This window comes from Aricia agestis, chromosome Z (genome assembly GCF_905147365.1).
Source record: "Aricia agestis chromosome Z, ilAriAges1.1, whole genome shotgun sequence".
Classification (NCBI taxonomy): Eukaryota; Metazoa; Arthropoda; class Insecta; order Lepidoptera; family Lycaenidae; genus Aricia; species Aricia agestis.
In genome coordinates, this window is record NC_056428.1 from 32,019,254 (window position 1) to 32,040,370 (window position 21,117).

At 37.7% G+C, this 21,117-nt stretch overlaps 2 protein-coding genes across 4 annotated transcripts in view; one reads left to right on the forward strand and one right to left on the reverse strand.

Moving 5' to 3' along the window:
* Window positions 1-21,117, reverse strand: part of LOC121738710 (frequenin-1) — a 229,957-nt gene that overhangs the window by 81,501 nt on the left and 127,339 nt on the right. The gene's annotated exons all lie outside the window — the stretch shown is intronic.
* LOC121738708 (keratin, type I cytoskeletal 9-like) lies at window positions 8,281-11,321 on the forward strand. The gene is made up of 2 exons (XM_042130932.1): window positions 8,281-8,378; window positions 9,875-11,321. The coding sequence occupies exons 1-2, from the start codon at window positions 8,364-8,366 to the stop codon at window positions 10,874-10,876; spliced, it is 1,017 nt and encodes a 338-aa protein (XP_041986866.1). The 5' UTR covers window positions 8,281-8,363; the 3' UTR covers window positions 10,877-11,321.

Genomic DNA, 21,117 nt, shown 5'->3' on the forward strand with positions numbered 1-21,117 from the left:
TATGTACGACGCCCAAGGGAGTTATATTTCAATCATGATGATGCTGTGACAGTGGCTATCGAAGTACCTCCGAACATATTGTATTGTAACCGTGTAACGTATAGGTGTTACGGAGAAATGATATAAATTGTATTATCAGAGAAATGATTCATAGGCAAAGGGCGAACCTGCGTACATTGGTCGAAGTCATAAGTCTACCCGCAGTGCCGGTTTTAGCACTAACAGCGCCCTGGGTAAAATTTTTTTGGCACCCTGCGCACCCAGGGTGCTATTTTTTTTAATGAAATAAGGGGGCAAACGAGCAAACCTGATGGAAAGCAACTTCCGTCGCCCATGGACACTCGCAACATCAGACGAGCTGCAGGTGCGTTGCCGGCCTTTTAGGAGGGAATAGGGTAATAGGGGAGGTGGGTAAAATTTCTTTGGCACCCTGGGTGCGCAGGGTTTTTTTTAATGAAATAAGGGGCAATCGAGCAAACCTGATGGAAAGCAACTTCCGTCGCCCATGGACACTCGCAACATCAGACGAGCTGCAGGTGCGTTGCGGGCCTTTTAGGAGGGAATAGAGTAATAGGAGAGGGTAGCGAAGGGAAGGGAATAGGGTAGGGTAGGAAAGGGAATAGGGTAGGGGTTTGGGCCTCCGGTAAACTTACTCACTCGGCGAAACACAGCGCAAGCGCTGTTTCACGCCGGTTTTCTGTGAGAGCGTGGTATTTCTCCGGTCAAGCCGGCCCATTCGTGCCGAAGCATGGCTCTCCCACGTGTAGCTGGTAGTGCAAAATAAGCGGCGCCCCTTTTTATCCGGCGCCCTAAGCGTTCGCCTAATGTCGCCGATTTGTCGTCGCGAATTTGCCGATAAAATATGCCATACATCAAAACATGAAAGGCTCGGAAATAAAAGTTACCTTTTAAGTACCAAGAGAAAATAATTGAAGTAAGCAACAGCCCTGTAACACGATCTTTATGCTCTGGTATCACTTTTGTGACTCAAAGATGACTGATGTCTGACACCGCCTGACGAAATGCCTGATTAAAGTGTGAAAGCGGGACAAGCAGGTAAACACTTTCATATTTCAAGAGTAAGGATACGCGAGGATTGCAAAAAATCTATATTACGCAATATGAAATCTTAGAACCTCAAACTTGCGAAATTCTCGGTAACCAAACTTCCAAGAATTTTAAAACTGACTCCCAAAAAAGGAGGAGACTCTATGATAAGTATTATATTTAAATATATTTTTTAGAAATTATGTAGACTGATGTTATACAGTATATATATCATAATGTTCAAGTTAATTTATAACACGAAGTTTATTTTGATAAGTAAACGTTGGCTTCTCTGTACAGCTTCCATTTAAATACACTGTATAACACATGCCTACAAAAAATCAATTCTTACCTTTTAAAATGCAATAGGACACAATCAATATACTAGGTATATTATTTCGAGTATATCCGACATATAGAATTTAGTTACGAGTAAAATCGACATCGAAAAGTGTATTGCTCTAGAGATGATTATTATACTACCTTTAATACCTTTACCTTTCTACTGTCTCTATAAATTTTAACCAAATGAGTTCCGATGTTAGGGATTTGAAAGGCACGATATTAAATAATATTTATAATATTGTAAATGCGAAAGTCTGTCTTTTTATATGCCTGACTGTCTGTGTGTCTGCTCCCTTATCAAGTTTAATCCGCTAGACTGTTTTAATGAAATTTGAGACCCTGGTTCTTGCTAGACATTTCCTTAGATAGGATAGTTTTTGGAACGAAGTTCCTTATCGTGGCGTAAATCTGAAGGTTAGACATAACGATATTTGACTTTGATTTAAACTCGACACTTTTTATTAGTATCGGGGGTGTCACTCCGCCGTTCCGCCGGCGAGCTACAAGTACATACGAGACTCCCCGACCGCGCCGGGGCGATTCAATGGTTGCCGCGAACTGACTCGTGGCGGACGCGGGCGCCTCTTACGCAGCGTCATATTTTAATATTTTAATTGGCAAAATTTATCAAAAGAAAAAAATACTGCATTGCAGCCGATTGTTGGACCATAAGAAAAAAGGCAAATTTATATATCTACTGTCATGGTACCTATATCTGTGACAATAATAATATTACTAAATATACACACAAATGTTTTATACTTAATTATAATAAATATGCTTATTTAAAATAGGTGGTAGGTGGTAGCTGCATATACTTACATTATACATAATAATATAATCCATACCTAATTACCTACATCAAAAGAAAATCAGTTGTCGTGTCTGTGTAAACTGATTTGTATGTTCGGTATTCATTTACCATTTTCATTGAACAGTTTCCGTATGTATACCTTGCGTGGTATTTATACTTATTTGATTTAGACAACCCTATTTTCGGAATATAGTCAACAACACACACAAGGTGTGGAATAAAGTCGACCTTCGCACAGCGCCAGAGAGCTCAATGTCGGCTGCTCGCGTGCGGTCCGTTGTTAATAATACTTATGTAGGAACATAAATCGGCGACATTTGTGAACATCAAAGCAGTGGGACTTCTGTACTTATACTATTATCTATTCTGTGTTAGTAACTGCATTTTAGGAGCAAAGGGCGTTGATAGTAAGTATTCCTGTGCGTCAACTAGATGGCGTTATTTTTAAAATAAACAGCGACGCGTTGTTATTATTCCTGGGCGTCAATAGCTGGCATTGTTTTTAATATTTTTTTGAGTGTATAAATGTATACAGGTTTTTTGAACATAAGAAACTTCGTCCCCTTGACACCTCTCAAGTTTTTCGCCAAAATGTACGGTTCCCGCGCACCATAAGAATTACGGTGCAACAAAGTTGCAGGCAACGTAAGTTATTTTTAACCGACTTCCAAAAAGGAGGAGGTTATTACGGCTGTAATATTAAGTCTAATATAACCTACAGTGATCTCGTGACCTCTTGTTCTACTGGTAGTTGGCATTTACTTTTGACACTGACCTCCTAATTCTCACACAATTATCACATCGTAATTCACATTCCTAGCAAAAATATTAACATAACTGTTATAATAAACAAAAGGACAGGTTTTCCTGCGAATTCCTTCGTAGACTCCATAAAAAGTCCCTGTAAAATTATATATATTTTATACAAAACATATTAAATTTGATGTTTTATGACTCATTTTATTTGGACCTATTAGTACATAATATTATACATTATACACGAACACCAGTATATAATATTAGGTATCCTAGCTAACTGCATGGGAAATATTAGCGCTGGTTTGTTAAGACCTCAAACCACACAGAAAACACATAAATACAATAATTTTGCAAGTTCTGACAATTATATGAGTTGTACTAACAACGCTCAAGGTATTTAGTCAACTGTATTCGATAATTTCGACAGCGATTTAAGGTAATGTATGAAATTCTTTGTGACTAGATGACGCCCGCAACTCCGTTGCGCCAAAATTCGTTTATCGCGCGGTTACCGTACATTTTTCCGGGATAAAAAGTATCCTAAATAATAAAATAAAAAGTATCCTAAGTATTTCAAAGTATCTTCATAGTTCATAGCAAATTTCAGCATAATCGGTTCAGCGGTTTGGGCGCTAAGAGGTAACAGACAGACAGACAAACAGATAAACAGACAGGCACACTTTAATAGCAATACTTAGGGCCTGATTCACCACTTTCTGATAAAGTGCCTGATAGGCTATTCACAACTTTTTTGGCAGATTGTCCATACTTGATCTGTCAAGTTATTTGGTGGATAGCCTTATCAGGAAGTGATGAAACAGGCACTTAACATAATATTAGTCAGGATTTAACATAACATATCGCAAGAGCCATTTCACTTAACGATGCGTTTACTATACCTTTTCGATTGCGCTGTAGAAATTATCCAAAGATCGGATAAAACTTAACTAAGTGCCCATCACCCGATTGGCCGATAGATACTGAATCGATGAAACCACATAGACCCGTACAAATACGGATAAGTCCAAAAAGGATAATTATGTCACGTTTAAAGGGGACTTAATTTTATACTTCCAATTGTTCATCCTTATTTTACTTCTGACATAGGGACATAGGGATTATTTTTAACTAGTAGGTACAGAGGCAAATACACGCTTGTCAACTTTTATTTTTTCTTACATAATCCCCTTTTACTTATATTTTTGCGTGCACCAAAATTTGCTAAACCAGTTTAGATGATATTGCAATACCGATAATAATTATTAATGTATTTAAATCGTACAAATATTATACCCGATTACGTAAAATATGCAATCTCATTAGTCGTTACTCGTTAGTCATTACTTTTTAGGGTTCCGTACCCAAAGGGTAAAAACAAGACTGAGACTTCCATGTCTGTGCGTCTGTCTGTGGCTCTCAAGAACCGCTATAGCTAGACCTGATTCTGAAATTTTCACAGATGATTTGTTGCCGCTATAACAACAAATACTAAAAACAAAATAAAATTAATATTTAAGTGGGGCTCCCATACAACAAACGTGTTTTTGTTTGGCCTTTTTTGCTCGTAAATAATGGTAACAGGCTAACAGCTAGGCACTTGAAATTTTCACAAAATCCTGGCTTTTTTGCTCGTTATCTATAATGGAAACAGGTAGGCACTTGAAATAATATTCAGAAAATCTTTAATTAAGTATATTCGTAATTTAATATTTTATAAATTAAAATAAAATAAATAATTCGGGGGGCTCCCATACAAAAAAACAGTATTTTTTTGTTCAAACGTTTAACGGTACGGAACACTTCGTGCGTGAGTCCGACTCGCACTTGACCGATTTTTTAAACTTGTTATCAAGTTGTATGAATAATTGCTGAATATAATTATCCTACATAACATACGTTTAACATTTTGGTTATAACATTTCATGTAAAGTTAATGTGACAGTTAGACACTAAAATTAAATATTATCTGAGTTAACTGAAAATGTAAATTTTACTGTATTCCGTTGCAATTATTTCTTTATTCTGATCATTCTTTAATAATTTCTGTTATAAGTTATAACTTATAAGTAACATTTAAATAGAGAATATTACGCAAAGTATATAATAACCCGACCAAAATCCGACAAAGAGTAAGAGCCCGCGAAGGCCAGATTACTCTATATCGGATTTTCCTTCGTTTCGTAAAGCTGAAAGTTCACCTGTTTTTGACCTTTATAGAGGTAAGAACGACCAGCAGCTACGGAGTTTCGGCCGCGGTTACTTTAGGAGGTATCCAGTTCTGAAGGTGTACCTGACCTTCGAAAAAGAGTAAAGCTCAACTTCATACCTTATATTCTTCACGGTAAGTGGGGGAATCTCGTGTTCCATTGCTGGACATTTTTAACAGTTGCTTCCCCCCTAAACTTTCTTAAAGTAGTTTTGAGGGAGTCTAGCAGTGGGAAGGAACTGTCAAAAATGTACGAAATGAAGAAAGGTTTGGCCCTCGCGGGCTCTTGGTCCAATATGTTGCACGCAGGTAGCAGAATTAAAATTTTTTTTGGCAAGCTACTTTTTCTCTTTCAACTCGACTGCCACCTATACAACATTGTTCTTGTATCGCCCAAAGGTTGACTGGTAGATAATGCCATTAGGCATTATGTCCACCTTTGTACCTATATGTGCATAAAGTTTATAAATAAATAAAAATAAATATTGACAGACAGAATCGTTATCAGACGTCGAACTAAACTTATTTCTTACATTCCTGGTGCTCTAGGATGCTGCGTGAAAACATTGCAGCAATAAATCCTGGTAGCATTATAACCTATACTGAGTTCCATACACGTTTAGTTCAAAGCGAATTGAAACATATATTTTTTTTATGAAATAAGGGGGCAAACGAGCAAACGGGTCACCTGATGGAAAGCAACTTCCGTCGCCCATGGACACTCGCAGCATCAGAAGAGCTGCAGGTGCGTTGCCGGCCTTTTAGAGGCAATAGGGTAATAGGGGAGGGTAGGGATGGGAAGGAAAGGGAATAGGGGAGGGTAGCAAAAGGGAATAGGGTAGGGGATTGGGCCTCCGGTAAACTCACTCACTCGGCGAAACACAGCGCAAGCGCTGTTTCACGCCGGTTTTCTGTGAGAACGTGATATTTCTCCGGTCGAGCCGGCCCATTCGTGCCGAAGCATGGCTCTCCCACGTATAAATAATAACTAAATACACAGGCCTACAAATTACAATGGATTTTTCCTATACGCATTGCACCAACTCTATGTAGCTTGGGCTTTGGCTATTTTGTCAAAGAAAACAATAATTTTTGTTTGAAGTTCTATTTCCCCCTGGCTTTATTTTAGAAATACAACATTAGGTATATTATTACTCCAACCTTTAATGAAATACAACTTTTACATTTATCGAAGTTGTGAGGCAAACTTTTTCACTTTTAATCTGTGTCATAAGTTATACGCTTCAATACATTTACTGGCTGACCCGGCAACGTTGTTTTGCCATATTAGCCATTTCTAGTTTCAATATAAAAAGTAGATAAAAACCTATTCTCAGGCCTTTTCAGGTTTTGAAGAAGTTCGCGCACAAACACTGTGACACGAGAATTTTATATATTAAAAAACTAGCTGACCGGACAAACGTTATTTTTCAAAATTACGTTATTTCACATTATTTCGAGTATGAAAACAAAATATGTTCACCATTCTTAGACTAAATCCTGTAACAAAATTTCATCGAAGACGATCCTGTTGTTTCTGAGGAGTTTAGCAACTTTATGTAGAGCCTGCGTCACAATCTACTTCATTGACCTCTCAGCAGAAGTTATTTATAAATTTGCCGTAAGTATTAGGGCATGTTTCATCACTTTCTGGGAAAGTGCCGAAATTCACAAATTTTTTGACAGATTCTCCATACTGGATCTGTCAAGTTAATTGTTGGATAGCCTATTCGTCACTTATCAGGAAATAGTGAAACAGACCCTTAGTATATTATATATACAGCATAACTGGTGAGACATGTTCAATAGGTCAATTTGAACATGTGTGTATGTTAATCGCAATTATCATGGTTAGCTATCCTGGCTAAAGAATTGCTTTTAAGAGGATACAACAGGGGCTAGAGAAATGAAAAAAAGTACGTGTAATATCTATAGCTGTCTCCCTTACCTCAAGCCTATACCGCAGAACGCGATAGAGACAACTGCAGAAAATCCAGAAAATCAACGATTCGTTGTCCCCTGATTCCTTCTCTAAAACTTAACCGATTTAAGTACTTTTTTCATTAAAGATTAAAAAAAGGCTTGAGCTGTGTTCCTATGTTTTGCTTTTTTTGTATAATCTAGCCAAATCTGTTTTCTGGACGTTTGAACACAGCGGAAAATCTGACCATTTTTTTGGGTTTTTGAACGTTCATATCTTATTTAATAATTAAATTATGAAAAAAAAGAAAACATTTAGTGGCCGTAGATATTTAGGAAAAAAATTATAACTTTACGAGCATTATCCAGGGAGGAAACAGGGGACAACGTTTGTATGGAAAAAAGGGCGGTGTGGACTCCTCTTAATCCTGTAAGCATAATAATTATCATAATACGCCTTTCAAGATCCCGTTTCAATACAGAAATGTTAACATCTTCCTCGCGTAAGAGTTTAAATTCGATTTAAATACCTTGTTTGGTATTCACTCACGATGTGACGGAATCCCTTGTGTAAATTTCAAGCTTTCAGGCGGCGCTGCGGCGTGAACCCTAAATCCTGATCGATATATTAAAATTACAAGCGCCTTCTCCTCCCTAAGGATGTATATTTTCTTGGATATTGTATTTTCTGTATATTACATTTAAATTCTCGAAATTCTCAAGTCGGTGGCTTCAATGGTACTGTGTAAAGCAGAGATTTTCAACAAGTGAATTATTTTACTCTGTAAAAAATGGCTGAGAAGTTGACACCGACCCAAAGATTACCAATACCACAAAATTTTGCGTTAAACGCCTATTGTCAGCCGCTAATGACGAGAAGGTAAAGGACGTACATTCTCTTAATCAGCGGCAGAGGATAGTTAAAACACTAAACGGCGAGCGCAGTATTTTCAACCGTAAGTACGCGAGTGCGAAGTATTGCGGTGCAGCGAGCGAGCGGCGGTCAGTAAGGCAACAGGTCGAATGCGTCGGCCGGACCTCGACGAAAAGAAAGGACCGTATACTTGTTAAATAATGACGATAGTTGCACGTTACCGAGTGAAATGCTCGCAGGGATGGTGTTGTGCGAGATGAGCACTTTAGTATTTAAGAGCGGGTCGGCCAGTGAATGTCATCAGTCAAACCGAGCTCACCCATACAAGAACATCTCCTAGAGTTGAGGTTTTGACGTAGCAGTAGTCTTTAACGCAGACGGGCCAAACCAAGCTCAATATGCGCGCTTTTCTGGTGAGTTTGCTGGGCGTATATTCTCGAAGTACCTAGTTAGGGCAATTATTGAAATAGTCCACAAATTTCAGACTTAAGTGATTAAAGTGAAGTGTATCGTGAATTTAAAATGTGCTTGTGCCTGTGTTAATTCGTTTCAGTGGATTAAAACGAAGGAATAAATGTTTATACATGTAAAAAAATATTCAATATCTACGGGAATAAAATACTAGGGCATGACCCAATTGATTCATCATCAAGCAATCGGTTTTAATATCAATTTGAATTTTCATATTTTTCTGTCTAAAGTTTCTTTGAGTGTCTACTTCATATTTTATATTGGATACTGTACAATCGTGTAGAAAACAACGTACATGTTTAAATTACAAACGGTTAACATAATATTCATATTCAGTTCGATTCTCTTTGCGTAACGGTGGAACCACTTCTACTCAAATTTCATACATAAAACGTACGTTACGACATATTATTGTCATTCCTTACAGGTTCGACAAAATCAGAAAGATACCCTTTCGCTATTTCGATGTGCGCTAGATATACCAATTATACTTATACCTAAAAAATAAAATTGGAGTGTCTGTTTGTAATGTTGAAAGAACCGTTTTTTTATGAATCTATATACGATACATACACCAAAACAGCATTTTTTACAATTTTTGTCTGTCTGTCTGTTTGTTCCGGCTAATCTCTGAAACGGCTGGAGCTATTTTGCCGGGACTTTTTTGGTAGATAGCTGATGTAGTAAGGTGTAACTTAGGCTACTTTTTAACCGACTTCCAAAAAGGAGGAGGTTATATTTTTACTCTTTTCATATTTTTTAGCGGCCTATCCATCTTTGTTTTTATACTATGTTGACGCGGACGAAGTCGCGGGCAACAGATAGTGTATACCTAAACTTTTTCATATCTTTCAAAAGACATTTTTAATACTCAACTGATCCCTACATAAGTAAGCTTAAATTCTAGCTAAAGATGAAAGCTCTCGTCGATTACATTTTAATCCTACGCTTCTTTGTGGTAATTAGAAAGAGTGTTTGTTTTTAGTAAAATGTACACAAAATACAATCCCTTGAAATATTATTCATTCCAGAATATGAATTATTCCCACAATCATTTTCGTCGAAAAAACCATAATCCATCTTTTATTACGTCCTTTAGTATTAAGCTCTATTAAGCGCTTCATTCACGCCTGATTAGGTAGAGGCATTATACTTAAAGCCCAACGAACATTTCAGCCATTGTAATCAGGTACATATTTCCTCATCAAACTACCATTAAAAGGGACAAAGGAAATACACCGCTACGGAAATATAATTACTTCTAATACCAGATTTAAATCTGAGTATATGTTGCATAATATTTCCTTTTAGAAATGTATAATTATGACGTAAGATTTTGGTTTAGCCAATTCTATCGCGTTCTAGTTCTACAAAAACGGTTTCGTAACATATCAATTTTACGTAATACGATATTGTTAATGAGCTGGTGTATTTCCAGGTACTAGCCTGCGTGGCGCTCGCCTACGGCCGCCCCGAGCCCCCGGTGGGCTACAGCTACCCTTCGCCCTCGGCCAGCTACGGAGCCCCCCTCGGCGGACACGGCGGCATCTCATCCGGCAGCCTCTCCCTCGGAGGTCATTCCTCCGGCATCTCCCTAGGAGGTCACTCTTCCGGCATCTCCCTAGGAGGTCACTCCTCCGGTATCTCCCTAGGAGGTCACTCCTCCGGCATCTCCCTAGGCGGCATCTCCGGCGGACACTCTTCCGGTGGCCTGATCTCCGGTGGACACTCCTCCGGCGGACTCATCTCCGGCGGTAGCTTCGGCAGCGGCATCAGCGGCATCGGCGGAGGTTTCGGTGGCGACGCCGGCTTCGGCGGAGGTTTCGGCGGCGGCTTCTCAGGCGCTCCCATCGTCCAGAAACACATCTACGTCCACGTTCCTCCCCCAGAACCCGAGGAGCAGAGGATTCCCCGCGTCTACTCCGTCGCCGCTCCCCAGAAGCACTACAAGATTATCTTCATCAAGGCCCCATCCCCTCCTGCCCCCGTCAGCCCCATCATCCCCGTCCAGCCCCAGAACGAGGAGAAGACCCTCGTGTACGTCCTAGTCAAGAAGCCCGAGGAGCAGCCCGACATCGTGATCCCGACAGCCGCGCCCACCCAGCCCTCGAAACCCGAGGTCTACTTCATCAAGTACCAGACCCAGAAGGAGGGCGGCATCGGCGGCGGCGCTATCGGCGGCTCGGGTATCGACGGTGGTGCTATCGGCGGTGGCTCGATCGGCGGTGACGTCCTCGGCGGCGGCTCTCTCGGCGGCGGCTCTCTCGGTGGCGGCGACATCGGTATCGGCGGCGGCTCCGGCATCGACGGCGGCCTCATCAGCGGCAGCGGCAGCGGCGGTCACGGCGGCATCGAGGTATCAGACTCCTCGGAGGGCGGGCACGGCGCCACCAGCACCCAGTACGGCCCCCCCGGCCACGTCGCCGGACCCCTCCACTAAACGGTCCCTAGATGCAGGTGGTAGGATAACTGACAGTATTTATTGCTAAGCGATTTTAATATGCACGATTCGAATGCTACGACTGAAAAATTTAGGATCTTTGGACGTGTCTAGATCATAAGATAGAGTTGCTAACGACTGTGTTCTTGTTCTGTTTGCAATGTTATCTTACGATTTCGATAGAGTTCTTTATTAGAGATATTTATGAAGCTATCTGCCACCTGCGAGCCGATGAGCACTTGTACATAGATGATTACGCTCGTCTGCATTTCATTATCACCATGTGATCACTAATTGTTCATCACCGTTTTAAGTTGACTTGTTATTAGTGCACGATGTTATATGTTGTATGAATGTTGTGTGGGTATACGATCGTGCGGGGCGCGTTGTAGCATCCTCCCACGGTCGTATGCTCATTTCGAAGGTACTGCGACTGTTATGTATAAAATAGCTTTTTATTTTTGTAATAAAAAACATGATGCAATCGATTTTGTTTAATATTGTAGCCTTGGAAGTTAAGGTTCCTTTCTTTTTCGAATGGGATTGCGATGAAATCGTTGCGGCGGGCAGTCCTCTTGGATGGGCGATTGCGCAACGAGTAAAGGCGTATTTAGTGTAAAGTGAGAGGACGGCCGCACTCGGGACCGCCGCCGTTGCTAATAACCACATAATTTATAGCACGTGTAATAACACTAATAAGTCTCGTATAGTTACAACGTTTAAGTAATTGGAATACACATTTATTACATTATCAAATTTGATAATCGTGTTTAATGTTTATTAACGCAATGAAATGATTCATCTATTTGCATGAATTGTAAATTATTATTAAAGCTCAGCGCCAAAATATACCTAATGTTCGGGCCACACTAACGAGAAACGCCGTTAATTATCGCGTTAATTCTAAAACATGTTATAGCATTATCGCCTTTACATGCCACTAATTAAAAAATAAGAAGTTGCAAAGAAGCCGACTAATCGCCCGACTAGTCGGCTATACCGATCATCGCTTCGGATGTTTCCGTAAGGCTTTGTTTACTGCAGATTCGCGGGTTGCGCAGCATACGCAGCCTGCGAACGTGTCGGATCATGTGATCGTCATGATACAGTTGATGCTTCAAAGTATTTTTTGTACCAAAGTATTTAATGATACTATTTGTAGATGTCATAGATATTTCTTTACCAGCAAGTAATTTCAGACACAATCCATTTAATTTCTAAATAATCATTAATCAAGGTTTTTCTTAAATGTAATTTCAATAATAGTAAAATAATAAAAAAGCCGACTATTCGCCCACTAGTCGCCGACTACAAAAGTGGCCGGATAGTCGGAGTACGGCGACTAGTTGGCTCATCTCTAGTTAAGATTAAAAAAAAAACTCTACATTCTACTAAAGTGAGACTTTTACCGGCTTGGTTAAAAAAAACTTCTCTGAGTTATTAAATTTTCAACAGTGAGATTAGGTGTTGAATTAGGACTTCAAGGTTTTCTTGATGGGATTCCTGTTAAAATGGCCCGGTGAGGCCCATATTATTATAATTCGATTAATGGAATTATAACAGTAATAATATTACATAACATTCTACAAAACACACAGCAAGTACTCAGCAATCATCCATATTGCAGATATTCCAGGGATTGGAAATGCTGTAAGTATTTAAAAAAATAAAAACAAAATGAAACTAAGAATTCCTGAAAATGTACTACCAGAGAAGTTGATTCCTATGCAAATCGGGGACCTAAGTAACTTGGTTGCGTTACGTCAAACCCAGCTGACAGATCCTTAGAAGTTGATTCCTATGCAAATCGGGGACCTAAGTAGTTTGGTTGCGTTACGTCAAACCCAGCTGACAGATCACAATTAACATTGAATTGACATATTCGCCCAAATAACATTGGTCCGTCAATTGCATAGGAATCAACTTCCTCGATGGTACAACGTAAAAAAATAATAAAATGAAAGTTTTTAAAGTACCACATTTATTTTCTATTTTTACAAGAATTTTCTCGATGCATAAAATAAACACTGAACACTTGCCAAAAGAAACTGAAAAGAAAAAATGAAATTATGAACTCCTAGTAGCAGTCTCCCAATACGCTGGGATTTGGGAATAAGAGAGAGTCGGTTTGATTGGGTTTTATATCGCTTAAAAAATCTACAAAATGTAAATTTGGACAGTACCCACCTTAAAGTGAATTTTTAAAAATTGGTACAATATCGGCATTCGCGGTACGACCGTTATGTGACCGTATGTATAGCAGGCTCTATAACGAACGTCCATTCGAAAGGAAGCCGGCTATGTTTGTGTCATATTTAGTTGAAGTCTACGGCCACACCGAAATAATTATATTAAGACGTAACTATGTGTGATTTATACCATATGGAGACTATAAATTGATGATATATCATATATTTCCTGTGTCCAGATCTACATTTGCATACAAGGTTGCACTTTGCACGCTATTGTTTAACCATTATGTACTACAATCCATTATGTACTACATATATACAAATTACAATCCCTTGACAATGTGTAATGCAATGCAATGTTGAAGATGTACGTTATGTCGGGTCGCAGAGGAGCGGGCCGTATTTTCTTGTCTATCACACCAGACACTTATGATGTACGCGTCTCGTAATGATACAAAATAAAATCTTACTTATTACCGTCATCATTGCATCCTAACACTATTTTGAAAATATATTATGTAAAGAGAAGGCTTTACTGGCTTGGTGCCATTATAAAACCTACTTTATTAAGTTTTTAAACTCGGAGATTTTTAATAATTACATAATATATCTCTAAGAATCTTCAAGTACACGTGAGAATTCAATAATAATAATATACTGCACTAAACTGACTTTTCATAACATCTTTTGACCTAAATACCTAATAATGGTACACAAAGTCCTATGTCAAAAAAAATGTTTTTTGCTATAAAAATAGCTTTCACCATATCGATGTGTTATGCAAAATAAAATAAATGTGAGTCGTACAAAATATATTTTATGCATAATGTATGTATGACATAACATATACAACTTGGACCTCTTTATATCGTTTAAACGATTCTCGGATTCTCAGAATTTAAATTTCTGGTGACATTCTATTTAATACATATTTTTAGGATATTCACATTTTTAACCTAAGGGTCAATTCACATTGTTGGACGGCGTAACGTCGCGAACGTCGTCCCAGTACTGACGGCAAGTCCCTGAATAGTGAATATTACACAAAGGTTGGAGCAGAGGGCGCTACTAGCACATACAGTAAATAATCCAACCAAAAACCGGCAAAACACAAACGTCATATCAGAAAATTGACAGAACCGTTGTCAAACGTCGAACTTTTTGTTTACTATAGACAGTAACAGCTGGTACACTAGCGTGAAAACATTGCAGTGATATAATATCCTATTCTGTGTGTTACCATCATGTTGCAATGCAAATGTTTGTGGAGACAAAGTGTGGTGACAGAAACACAGACAAACTGGAAAATTTCAGTAATATACACCCTTTTCACCATATATGAACAAAAAACTAAAAGGATCAAATTAAGCTTTGGGCTTCAAGGACGAAAGTCGGTCTTCGATGTGAGCAACAATAGCCCTTTGTCCGTTATAGTTAGGGCCAAGGCCCATGATCTCCGTAATCCCAACTTCTGCCCATACACAATCAAGAGTTATGGGACCCTTTTAATAAAAGTGGTTACTCCGATGTCATGACAGATATTTTGTTAGACATTGTACACTGTTAGGGTCAATTCAAACCGCAACGCGACGCATATATGCATTTCTAAAGTATTTAATTGACAGGCTTGCATGACGTCTCACGCAATCGAATTCTGTCAAATCCATACAAATAAAAAAATGCATCTACGCGTCGCATTGCGGTCTGAATTGACCCTTAAAGCTTCTCGCACATTCTCATAAGGGGCAGCGGGGTGGGCCGCATTTTAATTACATTTTATATGGACCATTAGGCAAAAAAATAAATATATGCGGTATTCCCCGTTGCGTCCATCACTATGTTCGCGAAGCCCTAAATAGATAATAATATTATGTAAAAAGTAAAAACCTTCTCCAAATCAAATCAAATAAATTATACAACGAAAATTTTAAAAAATCAAATAAATTATAAAACGAAATTTAAAGTAGATTCACCTATAATCATAAAATAAGATATTATGTCATTATAACACTAATGCATTTCCTGCAAGAACCAAAAGTTGCACTTTCATTTATTGCTACTTTGGCTGTCCATATCTTTCAATCTCGTGAAGGTAAAATCTACTAGCAAATTATAGTTATAAAACTATTACAATAGTAAAAACTGAAATAAGGGTTTATTATGACCGCAGCGCGATGCGTAAATGCATTTCTTTTGTATGGATTTGACAGATTTGCAATTAAAATCTGTCAATTGAGTTCAGCAAAAGTAAATTTGTCAATTTATACTCTTTTATTATGTGTTTTTCAAGTAAACTAACCCATGCACTCTAATAATATTTGAAGCTAGTATTAATTTGTACATGAAGAATAAATAAACACAGTTAGGACACAGTTAGGGGGATGAGAATCAATAATTAAAAAAAAAAACAATAAATAAAGAATGCAAAAGAAGCGGCTATTTCTAAAATATAGTTTGTAGATATTTTACTGAAATGTCTACGAAGTAACTTCGAGTTATAAAAAGACTAGCGAAATCGCGGGCCAACAGCCTTTCAAATGTCAAACGAAATACCTAGAAACATTCTTCGCAATATATACCTTTATGTAAAGAAAAATCTCTAGTAATTTACTATCTCGTGTCAGGGCCTGTCTGTCTTAAGAGACTCTGTTGAAATGCTTTGTTCTAAAAGACACTTTGGCTCTCCTTTGTTGGTCTCGTCTGCTCGACTGACGGTAAAAGCCGTGAACTCGAAACTAATAGATGCCCTAAATTATTACACGTCTTATTCGTCTGAGGCTGGCTTATGGCTAAGAGCATGTCCACACGGCGCGTTACGTCAGCGTTGAGTCGACGCAGCGCTGCAGTTGCGTTGTTTTTCATACAACATTTATAAAGACGCGATTCCACCGCGGCGCACGCTATGCATGGCGGCCACGCGGTGCACGGATATATAGTTTGACTTATCACTCTTATATATTATACATTTTCGTATACTTATTTATTAACAGAATGTGTAAAATTTCAAAAGTTTATGTATGTATTTTTTTATGCTTGTGTTCGCATATCTCCAGAACTACAAGTCCGATATAAGTGATTATTTCTTTGTTGCATTAGGTATAACTCAACTTAGAGAATACTCATAAATACTGCAAGTTTTATTTAAAATCGGTACAGTAAGTAGTCTTTAAGATAGATAATTTTAATTCTTAATAACGTACAATTTTGAAGTCAGTTTTATCCTTTTAAAATACTATTATGTTACATACCGTTGAAAAACAGCATTCTGTTCAAAAAGTAACAATAAATAATAATAATTATTGTTATTGTGTGTGCTTTTTTGTATTTATAAAAAAGTTATTATCTATACAAAATAACAGTAAAATGAAAAGGATAATAAATAAAAAATAAAAAAGTCACTTTTTGTTTATGTAATTCTAAACCCAAGTTTAATAAACGCCATTAGACGAAGACGAGATGAAACTCAACCCTTGATTATGATTTATACCTGTAACTTAATTCAAAAGTCTAGAGACGTAAAACATTGTCGCCAGTTACTTACCTCGTGTCTCCAGATAATGGAAACAAATGTTTGAGAAGGGAGACGCACGTCAAAGTTCATGTTACATGCACTTAAAGGTACGCCCTTATTATGGCGAGCCAGAGCGGAGTTAGTATAGCGTTCTCTATAACATCCATACTAATATTATAATTGCGAAAGTGTGTCTGTCTGTGACCTCTCACTCCCAAACCGCTGAACCGATTTCGCTGAAATTCGATACGGAGATACTTTGAGTCCCAGGAAAAGCCATTGAATACTTTTTACCCGGAAAAATGTATGCTACCCGCGCGATAAGCTAATTTTGGCGCAACGGAGCTGCGGGCATCATTTAGTATTTTTATAAAACCGAAAACGTCTGAAAATGCGATCCGCCCCGTGGTCATAGCATTTTCTTTACATGTCCTAACGTGTGAACATGCGGCCCGCTCCGCTGCATCTCGACATATTATGCGCCTACTCATTACTCATTGAATTTATTTCCCCAATTCATTTAAAACAATATGTATGTTTACAACAAACAATACGACGTGATACAATTCAAACTACTTCGTGACTTGGGACTCAAAAATCGAAAGTGAACAGTTTTCTAGAAGACTTGAGTAAGATTATTGATACGTAATGAGGAAATCAATTGTTATTTGTTGTGTGTGTTTCTTGAAATTGAAGTTTATCTTCAAAATGTTTTTGGTGCGTAAGTGACGTAACCACATTTTTCGGGACAAAAATTACTAACGGTACTTTATCCTTTTCGGGGGGTGGGGACTGAAAGTTTATTCGTGAAGTGACGGTAACAGATGACTTACTCGCACTTTTGCATCATCATATTATTAATATTATTATACGCCTATATAATAAAATCCCAGAAAATGTTCAAAATCTACGTTTAGACAAATTTAAAAGAGCAGTTAAAGAACGTTTGTGTGCTAAAGCGTATTATAAAGTCAATGATTTCATCGAGGACAGCACACCTTGGGAATAGGGTGGCTCCATGCAGGTTACTTTTCTTTTATTTTTGTTACATAGCTGCAAGCCAAAACTTTGTAATTTTCCATTTTTTTAGTAAAAGATGGCCCCGTGCGAGTTTCTTACGCTGGTTCTTCTCGGCGGGGTAGTTCCCGAACCGGGGTAGGCAAGGTAGTTTCTTCGTTCGACTTTCAAAAAGTGTACCATGATACCCATTTTGAATAAAAAGATATTTTATTTTATTTATTATTATTTTGGATAAAAATAAAGACAAATATATTACTTAGTTTATGCATTAATATGACACTTGCATGTTAGAAATAGGCAGTAAGCAGTTTTAAAGCTATACCAATAAATAGAATAAATAAAATTACTATAATTAAAGGTAATCATAATATTGTACGGTTTAAAATAGTACGCTGTTGTTACGTTATTATTAGAAATTTATACAAAACGGGCGGTTGTTAAATTTCAATTTATATGCAAATACTATCATAATGTGTCATACATTGTGTAGATTTGCTGATAAAGTAATTTTGTATATTACATAATACAATACAAAATTATCTAATATCTAATAACTGGCAACACCACCAGCGGGGCTAAAATGGTAAATCACTGACCTCTATAATCTGTGTTTATAATACATTTCTCAATCAATTCAGCAAATGAATTGATTCATGTCAAATTAGTACGAATTACTAGACATGAATTGCAAGCAGACTTGCATTTCGCGTTTTAAAAAAAATGAATCATATTAGGATTCATAATATGATTCTCCAAAGCGACCATTTTAGCCCCGGTAGGAATAAAGTCGCATGCGCAATATTGCGGTAATTTTGTGTATTTTGTGCACATTAATTAGATACATTTAGGGTTCTCGTTTAGTCTAATTTATCGCTACTATCCTCTAATTCCATATAATATGAAAAAATCCGTCTGTTAGCCAATCTCACTCAGAACTTCCTTTAGTTCTATTAAGTTCACACGTTTTTGCGTTAGTTTTTCAAGCGTAAACCGGCCATTTGGTTAAAATATGTATCGTATCTTAAATGCACATTGGACAAAACATTCATACATGAGAAAAGCACTTTGAAGATTATATAACAGATTTAAAAATTGCGGGACGTAGCTTTTGCGGCGGTACCGACCAATGCGGGCCACGGGTAGAAATAATGAAATATGAATACAAGCCAAAACTGCTGAATCGATTTTAATAATTTTTTCAGTGGCTTTATATTTTATATCTTTTTATATTTTTATACCGGAGATTATAGACCGGAGAAATACCACGTTCTCACAGAAAACCGGCGTGAAACAGCGCTTGCGCTGTGTTTCGCCGAGTGAGTGAGTTTACCGGAGGCCCAATCCCCTACCCTATTCCCTTCCCATCCCATCCTTACCCTCCCTTTATTACCCTATTCCCTCTTAAAAGGCCGGCAACGCACCTGCAGCTCTTCTGATGCTGCGAGTGTCCATGAGCGACGGAAGTTGCTTTCCATCAGGTGACCCGTTTGCTCGTTTGCCCCCTTATTTCATAAATAATACTTTACAGACTTTAGGCTATAATCATAAGCCGGGGCGGGTCGCTAGTTGAAAATAAACGAAGGATTTTTTGGGTTCTTTAACATGAAATTGAAGTATGCAATAATATTTTTACTGTGCGAAGTTATTAGGGAATACAGCTGGTCAGTGGAGCTTGTAGTGGAATAATTTTCCCTATGTTGCTTTACACTTGTTTATCATTTTCTTTTGTATTCTCTTTTGTCTTTATATGAGCGTGTCCGTCAAGTTATTGTTTTTTCTGGCTTTTTATAAATTACTAGCTGTTGCCCGCGGCTTCGTCCGCGTGGACTTTATAGCTGGTCCCGTATATCGATTGAGTCGCTTACGCGCAAATCAGAAAGTATATTGTGTGGGAACCGCACATTTTTCCGGGACAAAAAACATTCCTTGTCCCAGATTCAAATTAGTATCCTTATTTTCCTGTTCGGAGGTATCTCCAATCTCTATGCCAAATTTAATCAAAATAGATTAAAAAGTTTAGGCGAGAATCATAAAAGTTTATTGTGCGGGAACCGTATTTTTTCCAGGATAAAAAGTATCCCTTGTCCTTTCCCGAGACTGAAAGTATTGCCATACTAAATTTCATCAAAATAGATTGAATAGTTAAGACTTTAGGCTATAATCATAAAAGTTTATTGTGCGGGAACCGTGCATTTTCCAGAACAAAATTAGTATTCCTTGTCCTTTCTCGAGACTCAAAGTATCTCCAAATTCCATCAAAATAGAATAGTTTACGCGCAAATCATATAAGTATATTGTGCAGTAAACAGTTATTTTTCCGGGACAAAATGTATCCTATGTTCTTTTTCGGGACTCAAAGTATAATAAATACCAAATTTCAGCAAAATGGGTCCAGCCGTTTACGCGTGATGTCGGGACCACGCGAAATATAACGTTCCGCGCAGCTTCACCCGCGTAAATTAGATATTTCTCAGACAAATTAGTCCACAAAAAATAGCCTATGATCCTTCACGTAGTCTACTTCTAACCTTTGACAAATAACAGAAAAAATTCTCCAGTAGTTCGTGAGATAAGCCCTTTCAAATAATTTGCCCCGTTTTTTTCCACATTTTCATCTATTTCTTCGCTGCTTTTAGTCTGAGCGTGATAAAATATAACCTATAGCCTTCCTCGATAAATAGGCTATCTAACATTGAAATAATTTTTCAAATCGGACCAGTAGTTCCTGAGATTAGCGAGTTCAAATAAGCGCCTTCAAATAATTTCCTCCCGTTTTTTCCACACTTTCCTGTATTTCTTCGCTCCTATTAGTATTAGCGTAATAAAATATAGCCTATAGCCTTTCTCGATAAATGGGCTATCTAATACTGAAAGAATTTTTGAAATCGGACCAGTAGTTCCTGAGATTAGCGCGTTCAAACAAACAAAAAAACAAACTCTTCCGCTTTATAATATTAGTATAGATTACAACCGCAGTAATTCAGGCCTCCCTTAAAAATATATTTAGGGTAGGTATATTGTGATAAAGGATTTCTATTCGAATTTCAAATTTGATTATTCGATTATTATATTATTTAGCCTGAGAAATTACTTACTGGAAAATAGTTAAGTTGGTAGAATCAGTTTGGAATCAGTTATTAGATTTAAACTTTTCAGGGCAAACTTACATTATACATAATCCCCTTTACTAATAAACGTTGTATAAGCTTTGAATAGTTATACAGTGTTTTGTCTTCTTCAATCCAATTAAAAATGTCACTTGTGTGACAGGAACAAAACACTGTATAACTATTCAAAGCTTGTACAACGTTTATTAGTAAGGGGGATAATATATAACATAACATCTCACATAATATTATTATTTAGCCTGACCTTCAGAGCAAAGAAAATAGCCGCAGAACATAACAATTAACGTGGGAGGGCAAAGGCCCTTCCGGAGCTGACATAGGAAAGATAACCCTTAGTGTGTCTATTTTGGAGTTTACAGTAATTTTTGAAGTTATTCACGTACCAAAGTC